Source organism: Lutra lutra, chromosome 14 (assembly GCF_902655055.1).
Source record: "Lutra lutra chromosome 14, mLutLut1.2, whole genome shotgun sequence".
Taxonomy (NCBI): Eukaryota; Metazoa; Chordata; class Mammalia; order Carnivora; family Mustelidae; genus Lutra; species Lutra lutra.
The window spans coordinates 31,667,300-31,688,001 of record NC_062291.1 but is presented as its reverse complement, the minus strand read 5'-3'; the positions used below and the strand labels follow the sequence as shown (position 1 = coordinate 31,688,001).

At 47.5% G+C, this 20,702-nt stretch overlaps 1 protein-coding gene across 1 annotated transcript in view; it reads right to left on the bottom strand.

The window, feature by feature from the left end:
* The window catches only part of HKDC1 (hexokinase domain containing 1), a 40,858-nt gene extending 21,765 nt beyond the window's left edge, over positions 1-19,093 (bottom strand). The window contains exons 1-7 of the mRNA XM_047701404.1: positions 18,933-19,093; positions 14,125-14,287; positions 8,580-8,728; positions 8,365-8,484; positions 4,155-4,250; positions 2,993-3,092; positions 723-906 (exon numbers count right to left, since the gene is read on the bottom strand). Coding sequence (XP_047557360.1) covers positions 723-906; positions 2,993-3,092; positions 4,155-4,250; positions 8,365-8,484; positions 8,580-8,728; positions 14,125-14,287; positions 18,933-18,995 — 875 coding nt within the window. The 5' untranslated portion in view covers positions 18,996-19,093. The remainder of the gene's footprint in view (positions 1-722; positions 907-2,992; positions 3,093-4,154; positions 4,251-8,364; positions 8,485-8,579; positions 8,729-14,124; positions 14,288-18,932) is intronic.
* Between the last annotated feature and the right edge of the window lie 1,609 nt (positions 19,094-20,702).

The window sequence follows — 20,702 nt, the reverse complement described above, 5'->3', positions numbered from 1 at the left end:
GGCTCAGAAAAGTACTTTTATTCAGACATTTTGTGTATATGTGCATGTATATACATACACACAGAAACAGAGAGAGAACATTCATACTTAAAGAATCCAGATGAAGGGGAATTTTGAACCATTTTTGTAACTTTTCTGTAAGCCTAAAATTATTTAAAAAAAAATTTTTAAATACCTTTTCATTCAACAAACACTTAATGAGAACCAATAACGTGTAAGACATCGTGCATAGAAAGGAAAGAAAACTCAGACGTGCAGCTCCTGGGGCTCAGCATGTAGGCGGAGCTGATGCAGACCCCCAGTAGCTCTTCTCCTGGTGAGCATGGGGTGAGAGCCGAGAAAGACTCCCCAAGACCTGAGCTGGGAAGGTACCGCAGCACCTACAAGCTTCCCTGGGTCCTGCTCCCTTGGGCTGCACTGGGTTTGTTCTGTGGCTGAGCGTCTGAAGGCACCGAGAGGGCAGGACGCGAATCACCTGGTCCCCAGGGGTAGCCCCTCTCCCCCACATGTACACACTACTGAATTAGGGACTGAATTAGAATTGGGTTATGACCTAGAGGAGATCACTCCATCTCTTCGCCTTCACTTTCATAGGTGCCCGATGAAACTAAAACCCAAGCCTGGCCTTGTGACAGCTGGAAAGCCTCCCACATTCAAGGTGTACCTGAGGGACTGGGTATTTCCTGATGCCAACGCCCCGATGACAGCACAAGGGGACTCACAGCTGCTTCCCGGGGTTGAGAGAGCCGAGGTCCAGCTCCTGGTCAAACTCGGTACGGATGTCCTCCAGAGCCCCGTCGTCCCCGAAGGCCCCCCACTCCGTGCTGATGCACATCCTCCCCTCGTCGCCTTCCACCAGGTCGATGTTGTTCATGTCCTCCATGTAACACGCATTGGTACCAGTGCCTGCACGAGGGATCAGAGCAAACAGGCAAAGACCAAAAGGCTCCCAGCTGGGCAGAGACACAGAGACCTCTCAAGTGCCTGAGAGCCCTCTGAATGTACCACAAAGTGCTTTTGATCCACTTCCCGGGCCGGTTCTCACTGAGGGAAGCAGCTTTGGCAAGCCTGGGAGTTCATGAGGAATAAAGCTGATATGTCAAGTCTACACTTCTCAGATGTTAATGGTTTGCTGTCCTGAATGGAGCTGATTGTGAGGAAGTCCCATGAATATGGATGAAAGCTGACAGAGCACATTTACAAAGACGAGGATGAGTGAACCTAACCTTGGAAATTAAAAAAAAAAAAAAAAATTCACCCACCCAGTCATTTTTTTAATCCTTTCCCTAAACTACTTAGCCTCTTCTCTATTGATACTAAAAATATTCTTTACTCAAGGACTGCCACAAATTCCTCCCAGCAGAAGCTACATCCTTATCTTTGACAGCGATTAGCTATCACATAAGAACACAACATTCCATTACTCAAACACAAAATCACTCCAAGGAAATGCCTCCAGCACGAGAATACTGGGGAGTGGCTACAAATGGACAGTCCGTGGGAGACCCCCCCCCCCCCCCCCCCCGCCACAAGATGATGGAAATGTTCTACAGCTGGATCGTGGTGACGGTCAGGAAACTCGACATCTACTAAAAACCACTGGGTTGTACACCTTACATGAGAATTTTCACAGCTCAAAGCTGCTTAAAAAATTATTTTTTAAAAGTGTCTTCCCCTGTCTGATGCTCTGGTCTGAGGATTTTAAAGCCAACATGAGAAATAAGAAATGAGAGAAGCGAATGTAATGCAGTACGTGGAAAAGGCTTTTCTAAGAAAAGCGTGGACACAGTTTAGGCGTGGCAGCCGATCTGCAGTCTGCCAGATGCAGTCGCTGAGACGCAATGGACGGGGCTTGAATCCATGGCTGCAGGCGCCCATCCCATGGCGAGCTGTGGGTCTTGGGAACTGGGAAGGCAGATCAAGCCCCTTAGGTGTAAAGATCCTGCCCTTTGGGAATGTCCAGCTGAGGAGCGATTCAGAAAACTCTCCCTAGGAGAGGGATGTGGAGACGGTAGGGTCTGTTCAAGAACAGCTGATAAACCCAATCCACCCAGCTTCCGGTCCCCCACACTGCCTTCTCACGGACGCCTCTGGCAGACCCCCTCCCATTCAGGTGTTGAGGACCACCCAGCAGATACCTCCACTGCGCTGCGACACCCCACCATGTCCTATGTGCACAGGGGAATGGCCTCTTGGCTGGTCACCTTGCTTCCATTGTTGCCCGCAAGAGTCAATTCTCTGTTTGACGCAGAGGCCAAAATGCACTTCTTAAAAATGCATATCCCGTTGATCCACCCCCACCCGAAGTCCTCCAGGGCCTTGCTGCCTGCCTCCTCTCAGGATGGAAGCCAAAGACCGCACAGGGACCATGTCCCATGTCCTGTGCAGTCGGCCCAGTCCTGTCCATTCTCTCTGGCCTGAAGAGCCCAGTCCTCTCAGCCTTCAGTCACTTTGGTTCAGCCACCACCGGCTTCTAGGGTTCCTGGAGCATCCCAGACCAATCCCACCTCAGAGGCCACAGGTCTCCTCCTTGCTTAGCCAGGGCCTCTCTTCCTCTCCATCTCCACTTTGTTGCTTCCTCCTTATCCCCCGAGGTCCCTGCTCAAATGTTGCCCTCAGAGAGACCTGTCTTCCCTCCTCTATCACACTCATTCTCAGTCACCTCAGCCTGCTTCCCTCTTGTCATCACACCAACCATGACCTGATATTACTTGTCTGGACCTTTCAGGCCTTTCACCCAGCTCCCCACTGAAAGCTGTAGGAATACAGGAATTACCTCCACTGCAAACCCAACGCAGAGCACAGGGCCTAGCACCCAAGAAGCACTCCACAAGTACTTGTCAAATGAATGCATTAATTTTCCATTTTTCCACATTACATCTCATGAACAGAAAGTGCCAGTACCCTCCCACAGAATGTACTCGGTTTGCTAAAACTGAGCCCCAGACTAACCCCTTTTCCCGACCTGGAAAATCAAGTCAAATTGAATTACCAATGATGACACCAACTTCACAGTAGGGATCATCATAGGCGCACGTCATCATGGTCCCCACGGTGTCATTGACCAAGGCCAGGATGTCCACATCTATGTCCTGATGGAACACAAGTCCCAGAGGGCATCAGGGGGCAGGAAGGGGGCATCATCCCTTCATCTTTTCCCAGAGAGGAAGCAAGAGCTGTGAAGCTGATGAGACAATCACTAGATCCTGCCTGGAAGAGACAGGGTCTCTGTCAGATTCAGGGGTCTAGAAGAGAGAAAGGGCAGTTGGGAACTGAAGAATGGAACCCAAGCTCCTGCCTTATGGCTGAAGGCCTCTGTGCAATGGAAATATGAAGACAGACCACCAGGAATCCAGCCTTTATTAGAGAGACCCTCGAGGAAAGCATGTTTCTCCTGGGAGCAAAGCCCTCCCTCGTCCACGGGGACAGCTTAACCAGCCTCCGCCAAGTCCTCTCCATGGGCAGCACCACGGATTTCTCATCTGGGCTTCCCATGTTGACGAGTCAACTTGGATTATTACCCCCAAGGTAATATGGTTCCCCAAGGTTTGGGGAAGCATTCTAAAGTGAAATGAAACAATAAAAGGAAAACACAGGCTACAAAAGATTATGATTGCATCTTTAGAGAGAAAAAAGACTAGAAGGGTATCCATCAAAATACTGTTCTCACTGTCAGGACAACAAATAAGTTGGATTTATTTGTCTACTTCTCAGCTCAGCAAGGGCCATGTCTTGCTTTTTCAGTTTAGATTATCATAAAATTTATTCAACAAATAGAGATAACCCACGAATAGAGAGTAGAAAATAGGAGAGACGGCCAGACTGGAAAGAAAGCGATCTTTGAAGCTCAGAGAGGAAAGGCGATTAGAGCATTACACATGCACGGAGTCTAACCAAGACCTTCTGAGGGGGCTGTGGCAGCTGGGGAGGTCCCAGGGAAGTGTGAGGCCACATTTCAATGGCTACTGGAACAAGCACCATGTACCAAGGCTTACCAGTGAGTATACCCAAATTGGTCACAACTGATCGCACCTATACCACAGTGAGATCTGCCCCAGAATCAATTCCTTCTCTGATTCTCCTTCCAAGACAGACACAGTAGGAAAACCCCACAGGGAGAGAAAGGGGCTAGGACAGGGAGGCAAACCCCTCACCTTGTGTTTTCTTATGGCTTTGGTCAGACAACTCACTACATCTGTGTCTTGAACTCCCCGTGCCTTAAACTTCTTGGTCCATGAAAGCAGGATCCCCTGAGGGAAGATTTCAGAGCCAGTTAAAATGAAGAAGGTGCTCAGTTCTGAAACTCTGACAATAAGTGGCAGAAATCTCAAGCATGAAGCACATCTGTACGGGCTTCTCCTCTTGAAGCTGAATCACCCCCAACTCTTTCAACATTCCTTCAGAGGCTTTTTCTAACCATGTAAACATCTTTATTTCATCTGAACAGTTTGAAACAGTATACGGAATGGCAGACAGGACAATTGCTGAGGACCTAGACTCAGCAAGACATTAGTCAAGTCATTTAACCTCTCTGAGCCTCAGTTACTCGTCCATGAAACGGAGAACCCTCATCTCCCTGCCCCATCACAGGAATGCTCTGATGGGAATCCCCGGCCCGTGGTAGATACACATTACGTACACAGGATGCATATGGATAGCCAGATCCACAAAATAGAACCAACGTGGTGTTAGCGAGCGGGACTCCCTTGGGAACTTAAGTTCGACTAGAAAAATGGCTCTCTCTTTGCGTTATCAATTATTTGCATAAAAGTGGTGTTTCCTAGAGCACCTGGCTGGCTCAGTCGGTAGAGCATGCAGCTTTTAATCTCGGGGTCATGAGTTCGAGCCCCATGTTGGGTGTACAGATTATTTAAAAATAAAATACTTTTTAAGAAAATGTTTTATTTAAAAAACGGTGTTTCCCAAGAGTTTTGTAAAATAGCGAATAATCAGAATGTTTCAGGCTAGAAGAAAAGTTTGGAGATTAAGAGATTTGCCGGAGGCCACCCAGTCAACAAATAGCTGAACCCGAACTCACAGACTCCAAGTCCTCTCAGTTTACGGATAAAGCTGAGATTTACAGAAGAAGGAAACTGCTCTAGATCTTACAGTGAGTGAAGGACACAGTCCAACTGGAATGCCCTGGTCTGATTCCAGACCAGAGACCAGGGCTTTTTCCCTGCACCACAGCGCTACCTAGTGGCAGCCCTCCCTAACTTCTTCCTTCATAGGTCAGGGGAACATCCCTGCTTGGTAAGATAGAGGGCAACCCCCCCCAAAAAAGGCTGCTAGGGACAATGTGGTATGTATTAGAGGCAGGATGTATGAGGGAGTGGAGAATAAATGCTTGTGATATACAGTTAAGTGGAAAATTTTAAAGGACCTTATTATATTTCTTAAAACTGTGTATACATATGCATACTATGCAAACAGCGTAACATCAGTATTTAGTATAGACATGACTAGAAGGCCAACAATTCAAGTACTGGGTCTCCTGAAGGTTGGGATTAGAGGTGTTTCTGATTTCTTCTTCTTTAAACTTTTCAATCCTATCCTCTTCTCTATCTCTCCCTCTCTCTCTCTTCTATATTGAAAAGTATTACCATTTTATCATCAGAAACACACACAGAGACACAGAAATTTCTCTTCTGCTAAGACTTTTCGGTTCCCTCATTTAAAAACAACAAAACAAAACAACAACAGTGAAGTAACCTCCCGTCTTAATTCCCAGGCTCTTATTTTCTTCCATCATCTTTTAGTTTCACAAAGAAACCTCCAGAGCCCCCACTCCTCAGGAGGGCCTCCCCTTCCCACCTCCTCCTGCACTCAGATGACTTACCAGCCCCACCTTCTCCAAAAGCCCTTATTTTGGTGTCACAAGCCTACATCCATAGCACAGCCTTGATGAAACGGCTGTGCCCACACTTAGTTGTTATCACTAGTACATTTCCTGTGGCTGAAGTTTTTCTACTTAACTTTAGACTTCACTGAAAGGCAGTCTGGGGGGAAATTTTATAAAATGCAAATAATTCAACTAGACTTTGATGAGAAAAAGCACTTTTCGCTTTCTTGATATAATCAAGCACTTTTCCCTGGTTTAAATGTTTAAACTGACTATCCTTACTGGGAAATGGCACAAAATGGGTCAAAATGATTCCAGGCACCTTGGTGGTATTTTAAACAAAGTTCTAGAGCTGTGTCTTTCTGGAAAGGTGGTGCGGGCAGGAGCTGGTGAGCTTGGGCTGAGCCGCTCTTGGCTGTGTGGCCTTGGGCAAGTCTCTTAACATCTCTGAGCTGCAGTTATTTTCTCAAATATGAAATGGAAATAATCATATCTACTTCATATGACCGCTTGGGATTTTAATGAGATAATACACATAAGGAGTTCAGCACAGTGCAAGATACAATGCCAAAATCAAAGGTACAGTGCTATTATTATTAATATTATTACATAAAGATGTTGGTAGGGATTTGGCTTAGAAAAATGCCAAAATCTTGGATAAACAAACCATACAGTCACCCCCTGGTTATCAAGAAAATATGCAAGTGTGGTTCTCTAACTCAAATGAACCCCAACAGAGCTTGAGAGGTTTCCTCCTTCTTCCTGGGGTCTCCATTTCTGAGCACAGAGAAGAGCTGTTAAACTACTCGGTGAATCTGATCTCTATCCCAGGGTCTGATACCCACTACTCTTCCTCCCACTCCCTCTACAGACTCCAGGACCTCTGCTCCTCTAGCCAGCAAAGACAGCGACACCACACAGCCCAACTCGGCCCAGCCTCTTCTCACATTCTCTAAACACTTCTTCATGCTAATTTTGTCCTATCCTTTTTAAAATAAAATAATAAAAATGAGAACCTCAACCCATGCCCTGTCTAGATAGATCATGGCTAGTTCCCACTCAATGGAATCAAGTAAATGATTGGCTGTACCTTTAATTGTCAGATAGTTAATAATCACCTATAAAATACAAGACACCATGCTATAGACCCTGCAAGTAGAGAAGAATATAAAACAGGGGCACCTGGGGGCTCAGTCGGTTAAGCGTCTGCCTTCAGCTCAGGTCATGATTCCAGGGTTCTGGGATCGAGCCCCATATCAGGCTCCCTGCTCAGCGGGGAGTCTGCTCCTCCCTCTCTCTCTCTGTCCCTAACCTCCTTTGTTTGCGGTCTCTCTCTCTCAAATAAATAAATAAAATCTTAAAAAAAAAAAAAAGACTAATATAAGACAGTGCCTGCCCTCCAGAAACATCTCTTGAGGCAGGGGATAAGGTACAAAAGCACCAAGAAACCACTGACATAGGGACAGTCCTTGTGGTGGCGCTGCAGCTACCACTGATGCAACAGGCACAGTCTGGTCTAAACATCCCCTCAGCCCGGCAGGGAGCTGTTATTACCCATTTTACAGATGGAAGAACAAGTGGCTTAAGAAGTTACGAACTTGCCCAGGGAATTCAGCTTGCTCTGAGCCATGATTCAAAAATAAGTCTGTGGGATATGATAACCCATTCTTTTTTCCACTCCTCCCCAGTGATGATGGCTCAAGCCAGCAACAACAAATACATCCTAGGGCAGGCTGGGATGTCAAGGTTCTCCATGAATGGACCACCAGCCGGGCATCATGACCAGCACGTGCAGGAGACCATGGGCCCCCACCCCAGACTAGTGTGGCCTGGGGATACCTGACTCTTGACTGTGACTCCCTGACCCCAGAAAGCTCATTGTTCTTTCCTGTGGCCCCTTATTTATTCTTGCAGACTGACATAAGTTTGGGTTTGACTTCTCCCTGTTTATTAGTTGAATGTATGAGGCACACAGAGATGAGACCTCCCACTGGATAGCTGCACCGTTGAGACTCTATGTCCCAACACGGTCCCTCCAATGACCCCACCTGCAGCCTTCTCCTCAGGGCTCATGGAGAGGGAAACTCCCCAAGCCTCCTGCTCTTGTTCCAGTCAGCTATGTCCGGGGTGCTAGACCACCAGCATCCACATCCATCACCCGGGAAGCTGTTAGAAATGCAAATCTAAGGCCCCACTGATTGAGAATCTCTGGGACAGGGTCCAGCAATCTGTGTCTAACAAGCCCTCCAGGGATCCCCATGCAACCAAGTCTGAGAATGAAGGGGTAAAAACCATCCCGTTGCCATGTGCCGTGCCCATGTCAAGTGCAAAATCAAGGCTACTGCATTTACGAGCTCTCCGCCTCACATTTCCACCTCACTGCACACAAAAAAGAAGAAAACAAAACAAGAAGACTCCTGCTGATCTCTCCTGTTCCCAGCCTGACTCCTGAACATGCCCACATTCTCTAGCCCCAACCCCAAACCCTGCACGGCTTCTTCCTTCCTGGTCATGGACCTTACCTCTTCCAGTTTAGTCTGTCTGCAGGGAAAAGAGAAGGTTAGGCCAAGGGGCAATTTCTTATGCTTCAACCCCCTTGTCTTCATGAAATCTGCCAGACAGTCAGCGATGTAGTCAAACAGCTACAGAGAAAAGAAAGCACAGGACGTTGGGCTAAGGCGTGGTCAGCTATAAACTTGATGTCAAGGCCTCCCCCTGGCCTGCCCCTGCCCCATACCTCTGAGCCATTCCCTCGGATAATTTCATTGGGTGTTGGGTAGAACTGACTCTCCATCTGGACCTTTCTTTTCCCCGCTTCAGAGACTTGCACCTTCAACACGCGAAACTTGGACCCTCCAAAATCCAGGGAAAGGAACTCCCCATTTTCTATGGGGAAAAAAAAAAAAAGGTATCATTCAGTGAAGGCTGTTCTATGGCCAGCTCAGCTTTAGAAGTTGGGGCGTCACCCAAATCTGCCCACTGGGCCTTATTGGAGGGCATGAACGTGGAGAAGGCCAGTGTGATCCCACTTCAGGCAGATGGTATCAGAAATGGGCCTCGAGGGTGGAGCCGAGTCCAGCATGCCCCAACCAGGCCAAGGGAGCTGATATTCCAAGTGCAGGCAAAGTGCTGGTAAGGCAGGAGGAAAAGGCAGGGAGGTGTGCAGGAAAGGGAAACCAGCCCCATACAAGCCTCAGTCTCTTGGACAGATGGGAAATACCCCGGGAGGGTAAAGAGACAGGGACCCAAGTATGGCCCTTACAGGGCCAAGGATCTTCATATTTGGGGTCAGACCCAGCCCAGTGCAAGATATGACCCATATGTTAAGGCGAGGCAGCCCACTTTGGTGACTTCAACTCAGGATCCAGCCAGGATTCCTGCCAGCCTTCTGCACCAGCCAGAAATATGGGATAAGAACACATACTTGTGGACCCACAATCCTTTGTATAGAACTATCTGTGCCTGAAAAGTGGTGAACAGGTACCAGGCATTATAAGGTACATTATATGGTACGGTATATATCGTTATATAGCATGATATATGCCCAAGGCACATGTGAGTGAAATTCTAGGACCACAGGTCTGGTTCCCCAGTGGCCTTGTTTTGTACCATGTGACCTTAGATACAGCTGCATGGGGATGAGGGACCAGCTGGCCATTCAGATTTACTCCGTGTGACATGTGAAATAAAACAGTGAGAATTGCTAGTTTGTGATAAAGACCTGAAGTAGAAGCATCCACCAAACCAGAGGTCAGCTGGGTGGCCAAGGTGGCCCCATGTATGTAGGCTGAAACCACAGGGGAAAATCTGAGTCCCACCCAGTCTGCTTGCAACCTGAGCGGACCACAGCTCCTGCCCTCAGAGTCCCACAAGATCCTGTATGTCCCCCTTTTGCTCTCCGTGTCCTTGTAAAACAGAACTCCTTTCCTCACCCGGCTTGACTGAGTTCTCTGTTTGTGGCAATCAGAGAGCTACAGACAGGCCCTCCTGAGCAGTGCTCTGCAAACTTGAATGTGCATGTGACTCTCCTAAGAATTTTAACATGCAGATTGTGAGGTGGTAAGGTGGGGTCTGAGATTCTGGTGTTTTTTGTTTTTTAAGTTTATTTATTTATTTAAGTCATCTCTACACCAAACATGGGGCTTGAACTCATGACCTTGAGCTCAAGAGTCATACGCCAGTGGGGCGCCCTGGAGATTTGATATTTCCAAACAGGTTCCCAGGTACAGCTGCTGCAGGTGTGTGGACCACAGTCAGAGCAGCACGGGCCTTGATCATTTCCAGACCCAGCCAGCTGGATCTTTTGTTTTTTGTGGAGATTATCTGGAAAGCAAGATTCTTATCTCCCTAGATGTGCCCCCCCAAAGAAGCCTGATGGAGCCATTTATTATTCAGGGAGGAATCTAGGGACCTAATACTGTGCAACTTCTGTTTTCATCACATACCAAGCAAGAGACGTTTTCCCAGATGTTATCTTGTTGAGCAGGAAATAGGGCAGATCACACAGTCCATGTACAAACATTCACTGAGCATGACTCTGTACCAAATAACATGCCAGGTGCTAGGGCAGCCCAGGGAACACTCTCTAAACCCCAGAAGAGGTGGGACAGAACTGAGTGCAGAAGAACGAGAGGGAGGGAGGCAGCCAGCCAGAGCAGGTCCCTGGGAGAGGAACCGAGCCAAGGAATGACCTCACATAGGGAGGGTGGAGGCTGCTTTTGAGGAAGGAAGGAAGACAGAAATGCAGTCTCAGGATAAACTAGGAAGGATCTGGGGAAACTAGCCCACCCCGAAGAGCTTGAGCTTTCTCCAGAAGGTGAGGGGAGCTGCAGAAAGATTTTAAGCAGGGGTGTGCGCAGCTCTGAGTGAGATTTGGGGAAAATGCCTCGGGCACCGATCAGAATAGACTGGGGGATTTTCATAGAAGAGGAGGTTCCTGGGCTGCAAATTCAGGTTAGAGGTCATCTCAGAACCTTCATGCAGCATAGCACAGATTCGCTTCCTCTGGCCTCTGGCACCCTTATCAGCAGGCAAGCACCTTGCTTCACCAGTGACTCAACAGGGGACTTCCTGGAAACCACTTGGCCTGATCCCTTCTGCGACTTTGACCCCAGAGAAAGGACTCGTTGGACCCTGAGGAGGGGAGGACGCGCCTGAAGAAGAGGCAATAGCCACTGAAGGGCCGTCAGGATCTCTACAGCAATTATTACAATTATTATGACCTCCCATCACGGGGCTGGGACACACGACGTGGTGATGACAGCTAAGAAGAAGGTGTTGCACATTTGAAAATTGCTAAGAGGGTAGATCTTCAAAGTTCTTATTAGAAGAAAAAAGAAATTTGTAACTATGTATGTTGCTGAATGTTACTGTGGCGATCATTTTGTGGTATGTACAAACATCATGTTGTACAGCTGAAACTAATATAATGTTAAGGTAATTATATCTCCATTAAAAAAAATTTTTAATAATAAGAAGATAATGATCCACCTCTGTAGATAATGCTCCTGCCTTTCAATGGCTCCAGGATTTCCTTCTCCTTGTCCTGTTCCCATTCTCTAGTGCAGCAGTGACTGACAGTGCTGACTGCTGGAGATCCAGACTCTCCACGGAGAGATCTGAGAAACTATTTGTTTAGGAATTGCTCCAGGGGGTGAGCAGGGGACCCCTGTCCTAGAGCAGACCCCTGGGCCCATCAGCTGACCATATCAGGGCTCCCTGGGCTCCCCTTCAAGACCCCCCCCCTCACCTTAGTAGCAGCAGCTGGAATCAGGTCTCCAGAGTCAGAGTCCCTGCTCCCTGCAGAACCAGAGTCCCCTTTCCCTTGTGGCTGCTAGAGGGTGAGGCACAAATGCTAACACTTCTTGGGCATTTTGTAAGAACAGTGGACTGCAGCTCCCTGATGGAAAGGCTGGAGGGAACTAAGGTTCTACCAGTTTCCCCCTTCAGGTAGGTTTGGATGACAGGAGGGAAACTAGAGAGAGTAGGTGAACTCAGGATCTCTCTGGAAACTGCATACATTTTTGAAATGGAGGCCCCAACGGATTCGTAGCACTTTATTTGTTGGCTTTTGTTTGTTAGTGACCATGAAATTACACCACCAACTCGCAGGAGCTACAGAAGGCTTGGGGCAATGTTTTGGAGATTTTAAAGTACTCCTTCCACATGACTTCATCTGATCCTAACAACCCTGATGCGGACAGGACTGCAGTGGTCCCGGGACTTACTGAGGCCACCTGCTGTGGAGGCCCTAGGCCCCAAGACCTCATGCAACAGGCTCACTGGTGAGATTTATGATGTGACAAGAGGCTCTAAGGAGAGGCACCACCTCCTGGCCTGAGGAGGGGGCTTCTAAAACTTGGTTCATTTCACTTCCAAACCTTCCTGGAGCCAGGGCCAGAAGACTCATCCATCCCAGCATTCTCCAGGCCCTCACAGTCACTTTCCCTTGCTTCTGGGAACACAGCTCCGCAGGAGAAGCCAAAGCACAGGAAGCCTGGAGGACTTCACCCTGACTCCTCCTCCCCCACGACACACCCATGACTCGGGGCACTTACTCTGAAAGGCCCTGGATGACCTGTCAAGGACCACAGACCTGTTGGCACTCTCATAGAGGAGTGTCTGGAACTCAGCAGATTTCAAAGCAGGACGGTCTCTCTCCAAAGCTTATGTCCCTCCAGAGGGGTACCTAGCCAACCCAGTCACCTACCCACCAGTGAGGGAAGAAGCTTCCCCCATCACAGTTCCCAGGGACCTCTTGGATGGTAGATGCTACTGTGACCCCCCGTCACTGGCCCAGAGGGGTCCAGGACCTGGCTATTCCAATCAAGGTCCCTGGGAGCTCCCCAGACTTCAGCCCCTGCTCTTTCATGGGCCCCAAAGGCCCCGCTGGAGCTTGGTCAGAGCACTGAGACCCTGACATTGGTCCTCCGTACTCTCATCTGACTAGGGCATAACAGTTACACCTCAGGGCTCTTTAGGGATTATGTGAGACAGTGAGTTCCTAACACCCCTGACCACAGAAGCCTCCTGGTAGATACTACTTCCTGTCCCTCCTATGGTTCTGCCCAGAAGCTGAGAATGGAGGAGTTGGATGGAGCCTCGTGGATTCCCACTAAAGGTCTCTAGGCTGTGGTCAGCAAAGTAATAGTTCCCCAAATATGTCCACATCCTAATCCCCAGATCCATGAATATGTTAGTTAACACAGCAAGGGAAAATTAGGTTACAGATGGAATTAAAATTGCTCATCAGTTGACCTTGAGGTTGGGAGATTATCCTGGGTTATTTGGGTATGCCTAACGTAATCACAAGGTCTTTAAACATGAAAGAGGGAAGAGGAAGGGTCAGACTCAGAGGGAGACTTAAGCTAACTGGCTGGTTTGGAAATAAAAAGGGGCATGAGTCAAGGTACACAGGTGGCCTCTGGAAGCTGGAAAACACAAGGAAAGAGATTCTACCCTAGAGCTTCCAGAAGGAATGCAGCCCTGCCAACACTGTGATTACAGCCCTATGAGACCCACTTCAAACATCTAATCTTCGGGGCTGTAAGAGAATAAATTTCATGGTTTTAAGAAGCTAAGTTTGTGATAACTCGTTATAGCAACAATAGAAAACAAATACTGAGGTCAACTCTCTCATTTTACAGATAAAGAAACTACACCTAAACATTTTGCCAAAGGACACTAAGAAATATCAGAGCTGGGACTAGAGGCCAGGTTTCTTGAATTATTTCCTCTTCCACCACATCATGTTGTCTCCCTTACTTACTACTTTGGACCTAGAATCTAGATACTTAGGCATGAAATACCATTTATTTTCCATTTGGCAAATATTTCAGGGCCTCGTAGGCATCAGGCACCATGCAAGGTGCTCAGAACACCATGGTGAAGAGGACACAGGTCCCGTTCTAATGGAGCATTGACCCAGTAGGGAAACTCACACACGGCAGGAGTCAGGACGAGCACCTAACCCAGCGTGGGGACGCTTCCTACATGGAGGCAGTGACCTCTACCCTGAGACCGAAAAGCTAAGTTGGTGTTCATGAGGGGAAGAATGTTGGGATACTCCAGCAAGTAAATAGATAAAATGTGTGGGGCCAAGACATGCAGAAAAGAAAGTAGGATACATTTGAACTCTGGTTCAAAACTTGTGGTATCAAATGGACAGAAGCATGGAGAGTTGGGGAGGGGTACGCACAGAAGGCAGGAGAGAGAAGCCCGGTACAGGAGCCAAGAAGAAAGCAGGGCCATCAGGGTCCCTGGCAGACCCTAGCCCCACTCACCTGAGCCATCTGGAATGGCCCTGACAAAGGTGGGCAGCATCTTCACAGAGGCTGTGGGGTTGGTGTCCTTCCCCAAGCCCTTCTGCATTTCAGCCTGGAAGCGAGCCATGATGTCCAAAAGGGTCTCATCAGAGAGCCGCATGTGGTACAGGAACCTGTCCACCTACAACAGAAGTCAGGGTGACCAGGGATGCCTGCTGGGCAATGGGCGGCGGGAGGCTTGTCCTTCAGTCAAGGCTGTCAATTCCCACTCCCATCATGAAGCTATTTTTCTGACTTTGGAGACCACTTCATGATGTGGAATCCCAAAGCTTCCTTACCTGACCCCTCACCAAGCTGGAGACAAGGTGGGGAGCTGGAAGAACAGAATGGAATGGAAGGTTGGGAGGTAGGATTTTATTCCTGTGGGGAGCAAACTCTCTGGTAGAAAGGATTCTCCCATTTTTCTGATGGGACAATAGAGGGGCAAAAGCGACAGAGGATTCAGGGTTTCTGATTCCCGGTTCAGGGCCTGCACCATTGTCCTATTGCCTCTCCACTGCAAAAGACTAGCTAGAGCTTGAACCTTAAGCTCGTAAGCATAGAACCTTTCTAGAACCTTTCCTTTACAACGATGACCATATATACCCAAACTTGTTTCCTTTTGTTTATGGGCTGCTAGGAAGCTCAGAGCTCAATTCAGTTTCCAACTGTAATCTATAAATTCTCGTTCTTTAAATTTTCATTCTGTTTTTAACTGCAATTGTTCTAATTAAGATGAAGTTTAATTTTCAAAGCCAGCTCAAACTGCTGCTGGAATTGGGTGGATGACACTCAAGTAAATGGGAAATTGGGGCAAATGACCACTGCCCTAATGGAGGGAAGTTAAAAACATCACTATGGCAATGCTCAGCCCACTTGAAGGTAGCGTCATATCAGAAACGGCAGACCAGCTTCCTCCTCATGCTATCACTAACCATTTGGAGTGGCAGCCTGAATTCCCAGGGCTCACTGGAATGGATTATTGAGGGAAGCAGGAGTAGGGACAGTGGCAGAGATCCCCTGTATTTGCCCCTCCTGCTTTATACACATACTGAGCAGTCTTTCTACCCATCCAAGTCACAAGGAGACCTGATGTCAGTGCATTCCTGGAGGAATCACTCTCCCACGCTTTTCTTTAAAGTTAAGAACATCTGTTGACATCTACAGAGTGCTTTCACATACATCACCTCATTTAATCTCCCTGATATTGCTTGAGGCAGCCTAGTGAAGCCAGAGTTCTTGCCTCAGATTGAGAGGTGAGGACCCCAAGGCTCAAAGCCATGACTCAGCAGTGGGACAGCTGCAGGTGAGTGGCGCACTGGGACTAGAATGCAGTCCCCATACTGCTTTCCCCACTGCCTGGTTTTGCTTCACAGCTCTGTGCACGACACAGAAGCCTAACAGAGACATTACACCTGAAGTGCAGGGGTCACATGACCTGTATCATAGGACAGGTCCTAGCCATCAGCCAGGCCCCGTGGGCAGGCATCCCAGCTCAGTCTGGAGACCAATCCCGAGACCCAAGTCTCCAGGGATTTGGGGGCCAGAGACAGTGCAGAAAACCATCAGAGAGCCATTAACAACAACAACAACAAAAAAAACACAATTGGGCTTTCAATGTATTTGAAGAGATAGGATGGAACCAGGTCATGCTTCATTAAGAGCTTCCTGTTCACCCTGAGTCTGTTTATGACTAATTGGTTGGCACAGCTACAAACACAGAGAAAATCGACGGAAGGGATGTGACCCAAGTAATTAGGACTTGGGGAAGGGTGAGATGTGCTACGCAGCCCCAGAATAGAGAGAACTTCTCCAGCAACCCCGCAGTATCATCCCTCCCGTAGAAAGCATGGTTTTGAGGCTCTGATGGGGTCGTTTGCCCCCTGCTGTTTAACAGAATCATTCAGAACTTTGGGTTCCTGCTCCTACTGTTTCACTAAGTTAAAGTCATGAGAGAAAGAATGTCCACTTAGCAACAGTTTCTTGTTTATTCTCTGTACCTCCCAGGGGCCCTGGTACAGTAGCTAGAAGGGAAGAATGAAACATATGCTTGGGGGGGAAAAAAAAAAAAAGGCTACATTTTAAATCCAAACAGGTGATCTGGGGCCTGCATAGACAGGTACATTCTTTGCTGGCACGAAGGGAGGGCGTCTGAGTTACAGAAAACCAAGCACGCTTTTGGTAAGACTCTGGAACCATAAAACAGGATTGTCTTCTAAACAAAAGAGCTGATGAGCAGCACATTTAACGTGGGAAGAACAAATCCCAAAACTATAAGCTCAGAACTGCTGAATGACAGAATGTGGGGGCCAGAAGTGACTTTAGAGATCGCTTAGTCCAAAGGTCCCATAGAAATTGAGAGTCATAAAAAGGTTCACCTCTTTGACTTAAGTGATCTCAGTTCTGGAAATCTAACCTTAGAGTAATCCCAAAGATGGAGAACATTAAATCCATCCCTATGTTTTTCAAAGCAATATCTTCATTGTTAAAAAAATGTTTTTGAAAGTAGCCAAGTTATGATGAGCAGTGCATGTAAGTGATGAATCACTGAATTCTACTCCTGAAACCAATATACCACTATATGTTAACTAACTAGAATTTAAATAAAAATTGGGGGGAAATAAAGTAGCCGAAGAGGGAAAAGGTGGAATTAAGAAAATCCAACTGGACTGAATATTAGATGTTAGAATGATAATTATGAAAAATAAGTGGTTACAGTTTAACAATAAGTGAAGGATACAAAATTCAGAACTGTAGGTATGATATATTCACAGAAACATATTATAAGGGTTTTCTTAGGGCAAATCTGACAGTGTTTGTGGGGGGGGTGGGATTAAAGGTAACATTTTCCCTTTTCGTAATGTTGACTTACTCAACTGTAAAAAAGTACACTTTGAAAACCTAGCCAGGCCTTCTCTTATGAGTGAACAATTTGTAGGTCAGTGACCAGACTCAGCCCAATGTTTTCAATAGGTCAAATAATGTCAATATACTGAATTGGAAAAGAAGCTACCAGAGTGATTTCTCCTTCCCTCCTTCCTCCTTCTCTCCTTCCTTCCTGTTTTATTTTGTTCTTCGTTTTTATGTTGGTATAGGGAGATTAAAATTAAAATAATTAAAATTGTTCCAGGGTCTGAGTAGCAACCCTCACAGCAAGTAATGCCCAGGAACTCGACAATTCTGGAGGCAGGAAGCACAGAAGCTAAGGAGGGGCCAGCCGTCCTGACCCCAGAGAGAGAAAGGGCCTGTGCCTTTTGACCAGGTGTGCTGCTACCACATGGAGGAGTGCACGAACCCTTGTTCTCAGAACCTGTGAGTCATCCTGCAGTCCATAAACCAGATGCCCATTCTATCTCTGTCACCCGTTCCTTAAAGTGGATACTCGGTGTTCCTAATTATCCTGACACAGCTCATTCTTCAGCTTTCTTGAAGGGGCGAGGGCAGGGGTGAGGGAAGGGTCAACTTCCGGCCTTGACAAAGGCTGACCCTCCTCCCGGAGGACCTGGGACGAGTCAGCTGAGGCTGCATAACCTTCCTCCTGAGCCTGCACCTAGGCCGGTGGACAAACATGTCCTTCCTGATTCTTGGATGTAACAACAGGTTAACCGCCACAGAAGGGCCCAAGAAAATGAAACCAGTTTGCAGAACCAAATGTAAGGGTTCCAAAGACTCCCTCTTGGGAGCTGGAGACACACCATGCAGGTGTCCTCTGTACTAAGCAGGTAGTAACAGAAAGTGAGTCCTTCAGCAGGGCTATGTAGGACATTTCCACCTCCTCAAGAAGTCAATAGAGGGACTCTGTGAATCTAATCAATAAATGAAAATTAAGACAGCTTAAATCAGATTGACTTACAACATTTTAAGATTTGCTGTAACTTCTAACCCAAATCTCTAATGAATGGAATTCCTGGGAGGTTTCTCACAGCAAGCACAAAAGGGCTGTAACGGGGTCATGCGTTCTCTCTCTGTTCCAGAAGCCAGGAGGCATCGTGGCACAATGGAAAGAATGCTAGGGAAGTCAGAGACTTGGGTCTAATCCTCACTCCACCTGAAATACTTGGGTGACCTTGACTAAGTCTGCCCATAGGGCTCCTATTATCTGTAAGCTGAGAAACACTAGCGCCCAGGGCCCAGGCACTGGCAGCCAGAGTGGCTAGCGGGGCAGGCTGGGCTCATACCAGGCCTCCCAGAGACAATGCTGATGGGCTCTGGTTGAGGCTTGGCCGCTGTTAAGAGTCCTACCTTGGGATGTGTTTTGTGTGGAGTTTTCTTGAGCAGTGATGAAATAATGCACACCAGTGATGGCCCATCATTGGCAAACAGCACATGCCAGTAATAAACAGTGCCATGACCGCACACCCCTCTTGGTTCCCATGCTTAGATTCTTTCAAGCACATGAAGAATCATGTGAATTATTTTTAAAGTTCTCAAAATTTCTCTCCCCTCCTTTGTAGCTTTTCCTCCCAAACACCCCTTATATCAAACACAATCATCCTCAACCTTTCTGAAGACTCTCATCCCCTCCAGTCCCATATCTACCAGCCTTATTATCTACCACCCATATCTACCAGGAAGTACCAAGTGAAATGCAAGGCTCGGGACAATGTGTAATGTCCAGCCTGCGGGAGATTGACTTCCTCCCCCCTTCCCTGAGCTCTTCACTGGTCCTGTGTTCCTGTACCTTTTCTAATAAGCTGTCTTAAATCCTTTATGGATGTAGGCAAAGTATCAATCAGTTCCGCCAGCAAAGAATGAATCAGGGATCTCTCAGCTTTGTGAGTCCTTACCTTCTTGATCTGATCCTCCTTCAGCTTGCTGCAGTAAAACGCCATCAAGTGTACCGCAAACATTTTCCCCCAAGTTTGGTTTCTCTTGAGATGGGCAGAGATTTCTGTGCGGTGTTTACCCCTGTGTCTCCGGAGTGCTGCCTGCTCCCAGTTCAGGCTGGAGGGCCTCTGGCAACTGGGTGCTACAGATTAAATACCTCCAGGCTGTTTAGAGTTCAATGATTAAACTTCGCCCCCTCTCTTTGGTCCCTCCCTCCGGCATACACTTGATTGTCTAATAGGAGGCTTGGGATGGTAGCTGAGGGTTGGTAGAGGGAAGGCAGGGGATGGGTCGCTTGACTCTTTGGAGAATTGGGTGCTGTAAGATCTCGTTGCTAAGCAACACTCTCAAGCCAGGGCTCCACCAAGCCCACTCAGCCGAGGAAAATCTTCTGAGAAGCAGGGAGTTAAACAAAGCCAACTTTCAACCAGCTGAGCAGCTCTGCAAATGTCTGGTCTCAGCCTTTTCTCTCGAGTCCTTTTCTTCTCAACACAGGGATGGAAATCCTGACTCCCTGCCCCTCTGCAGTGTTGTCTTAATTAAAACTAAACACTGCCCTGGACAGGAAGACTTCAAGAATGTTGGGGCAAATCGTTCTCTTTGTGATAGAGCAGGGCTCTTGCCTAAGAGCCCGTGGTAATGGAAAAGAACTGATAAAAATTTAACTATCCCACAATGATAAGCCAGAATACCTTGACTGCACAGATGGTGACCCAGGAAAAAATATCCATGAGAGAGGATGAACGGAAGTCAGGGCTGCTCACCAGAAAGCTGCTGCTAGAGAGAAAGACTGAAGTCACAGACAGGAAACGTCTCACACCATGAAGACATCTGGTTTACTCACTCATCTCATGCATCATACTTGATGTGAGAAGGACACAGAAAGGGGCTGATGTGTGGGTACAGTAGACTTTGCATTCTTCCCACAGTCAGTGGTCACACAATCAATAACAACTAACATGAGCAGTGTTAACATGAGCAGTTAGTGAGGGCAGAGCACATACTGTTCCCATTTCATAGATGGGGAAACTGAGGCCCCAAAAGAGAAAGTGACTTACTGAAAAATCACAAAGCCTATAAATGGTACAGTGAGGAATGAAAACCAGCGGTTTCATTCCAGGACCCAGCTCTTAACTGGTATGTGATATAGCCTCTCTTCTTCCTCTGTGCAATAGATGATCGATCACCCAGTAATTATTAATATCAGCAGCTTTCTGTCAGGTGCTGTCAAGAATTCTAATTACTTGGATAGCTAAATACAGAGATGTCGTTCCGGCAGGCCTCCCAGTGAGGGGAAATAACAAATGAAGGAATCCCTGACCATAACTTCTCATGTATTAATCAACTGCTTCCTAAAATGAGCAACGGACCAGATGTGAAAGCAGGTTTGCTGGGCACCCCGGTGTTTCTCGTGCCTTCATAGCACCTGCTCCTCAATACAAGGGAAGAAACAGGTTCTCCCTGTCGGCTTAGCAGCCTCAGCTCTGTTCGCTTTTCTGCTACACAATCTCGTGAATCCAGGGATCACCAAGCACTTGCCTCGTCAAAGAACCTTCAACTGCGGCCTCTTCAAAAGCCACTGATTCTCCAGCCAGCGCCCTTTCCCCCTCCACCATGGGTACGGGCCACTGCAAGTCTAGCGTAAGCACAGTGTTCAATTAAAATCACTCCAGATACTTTCCTCAGACTTCCAAGTGTCTCCCAGATTCAGAAACCCTAGCCTTTCCAGC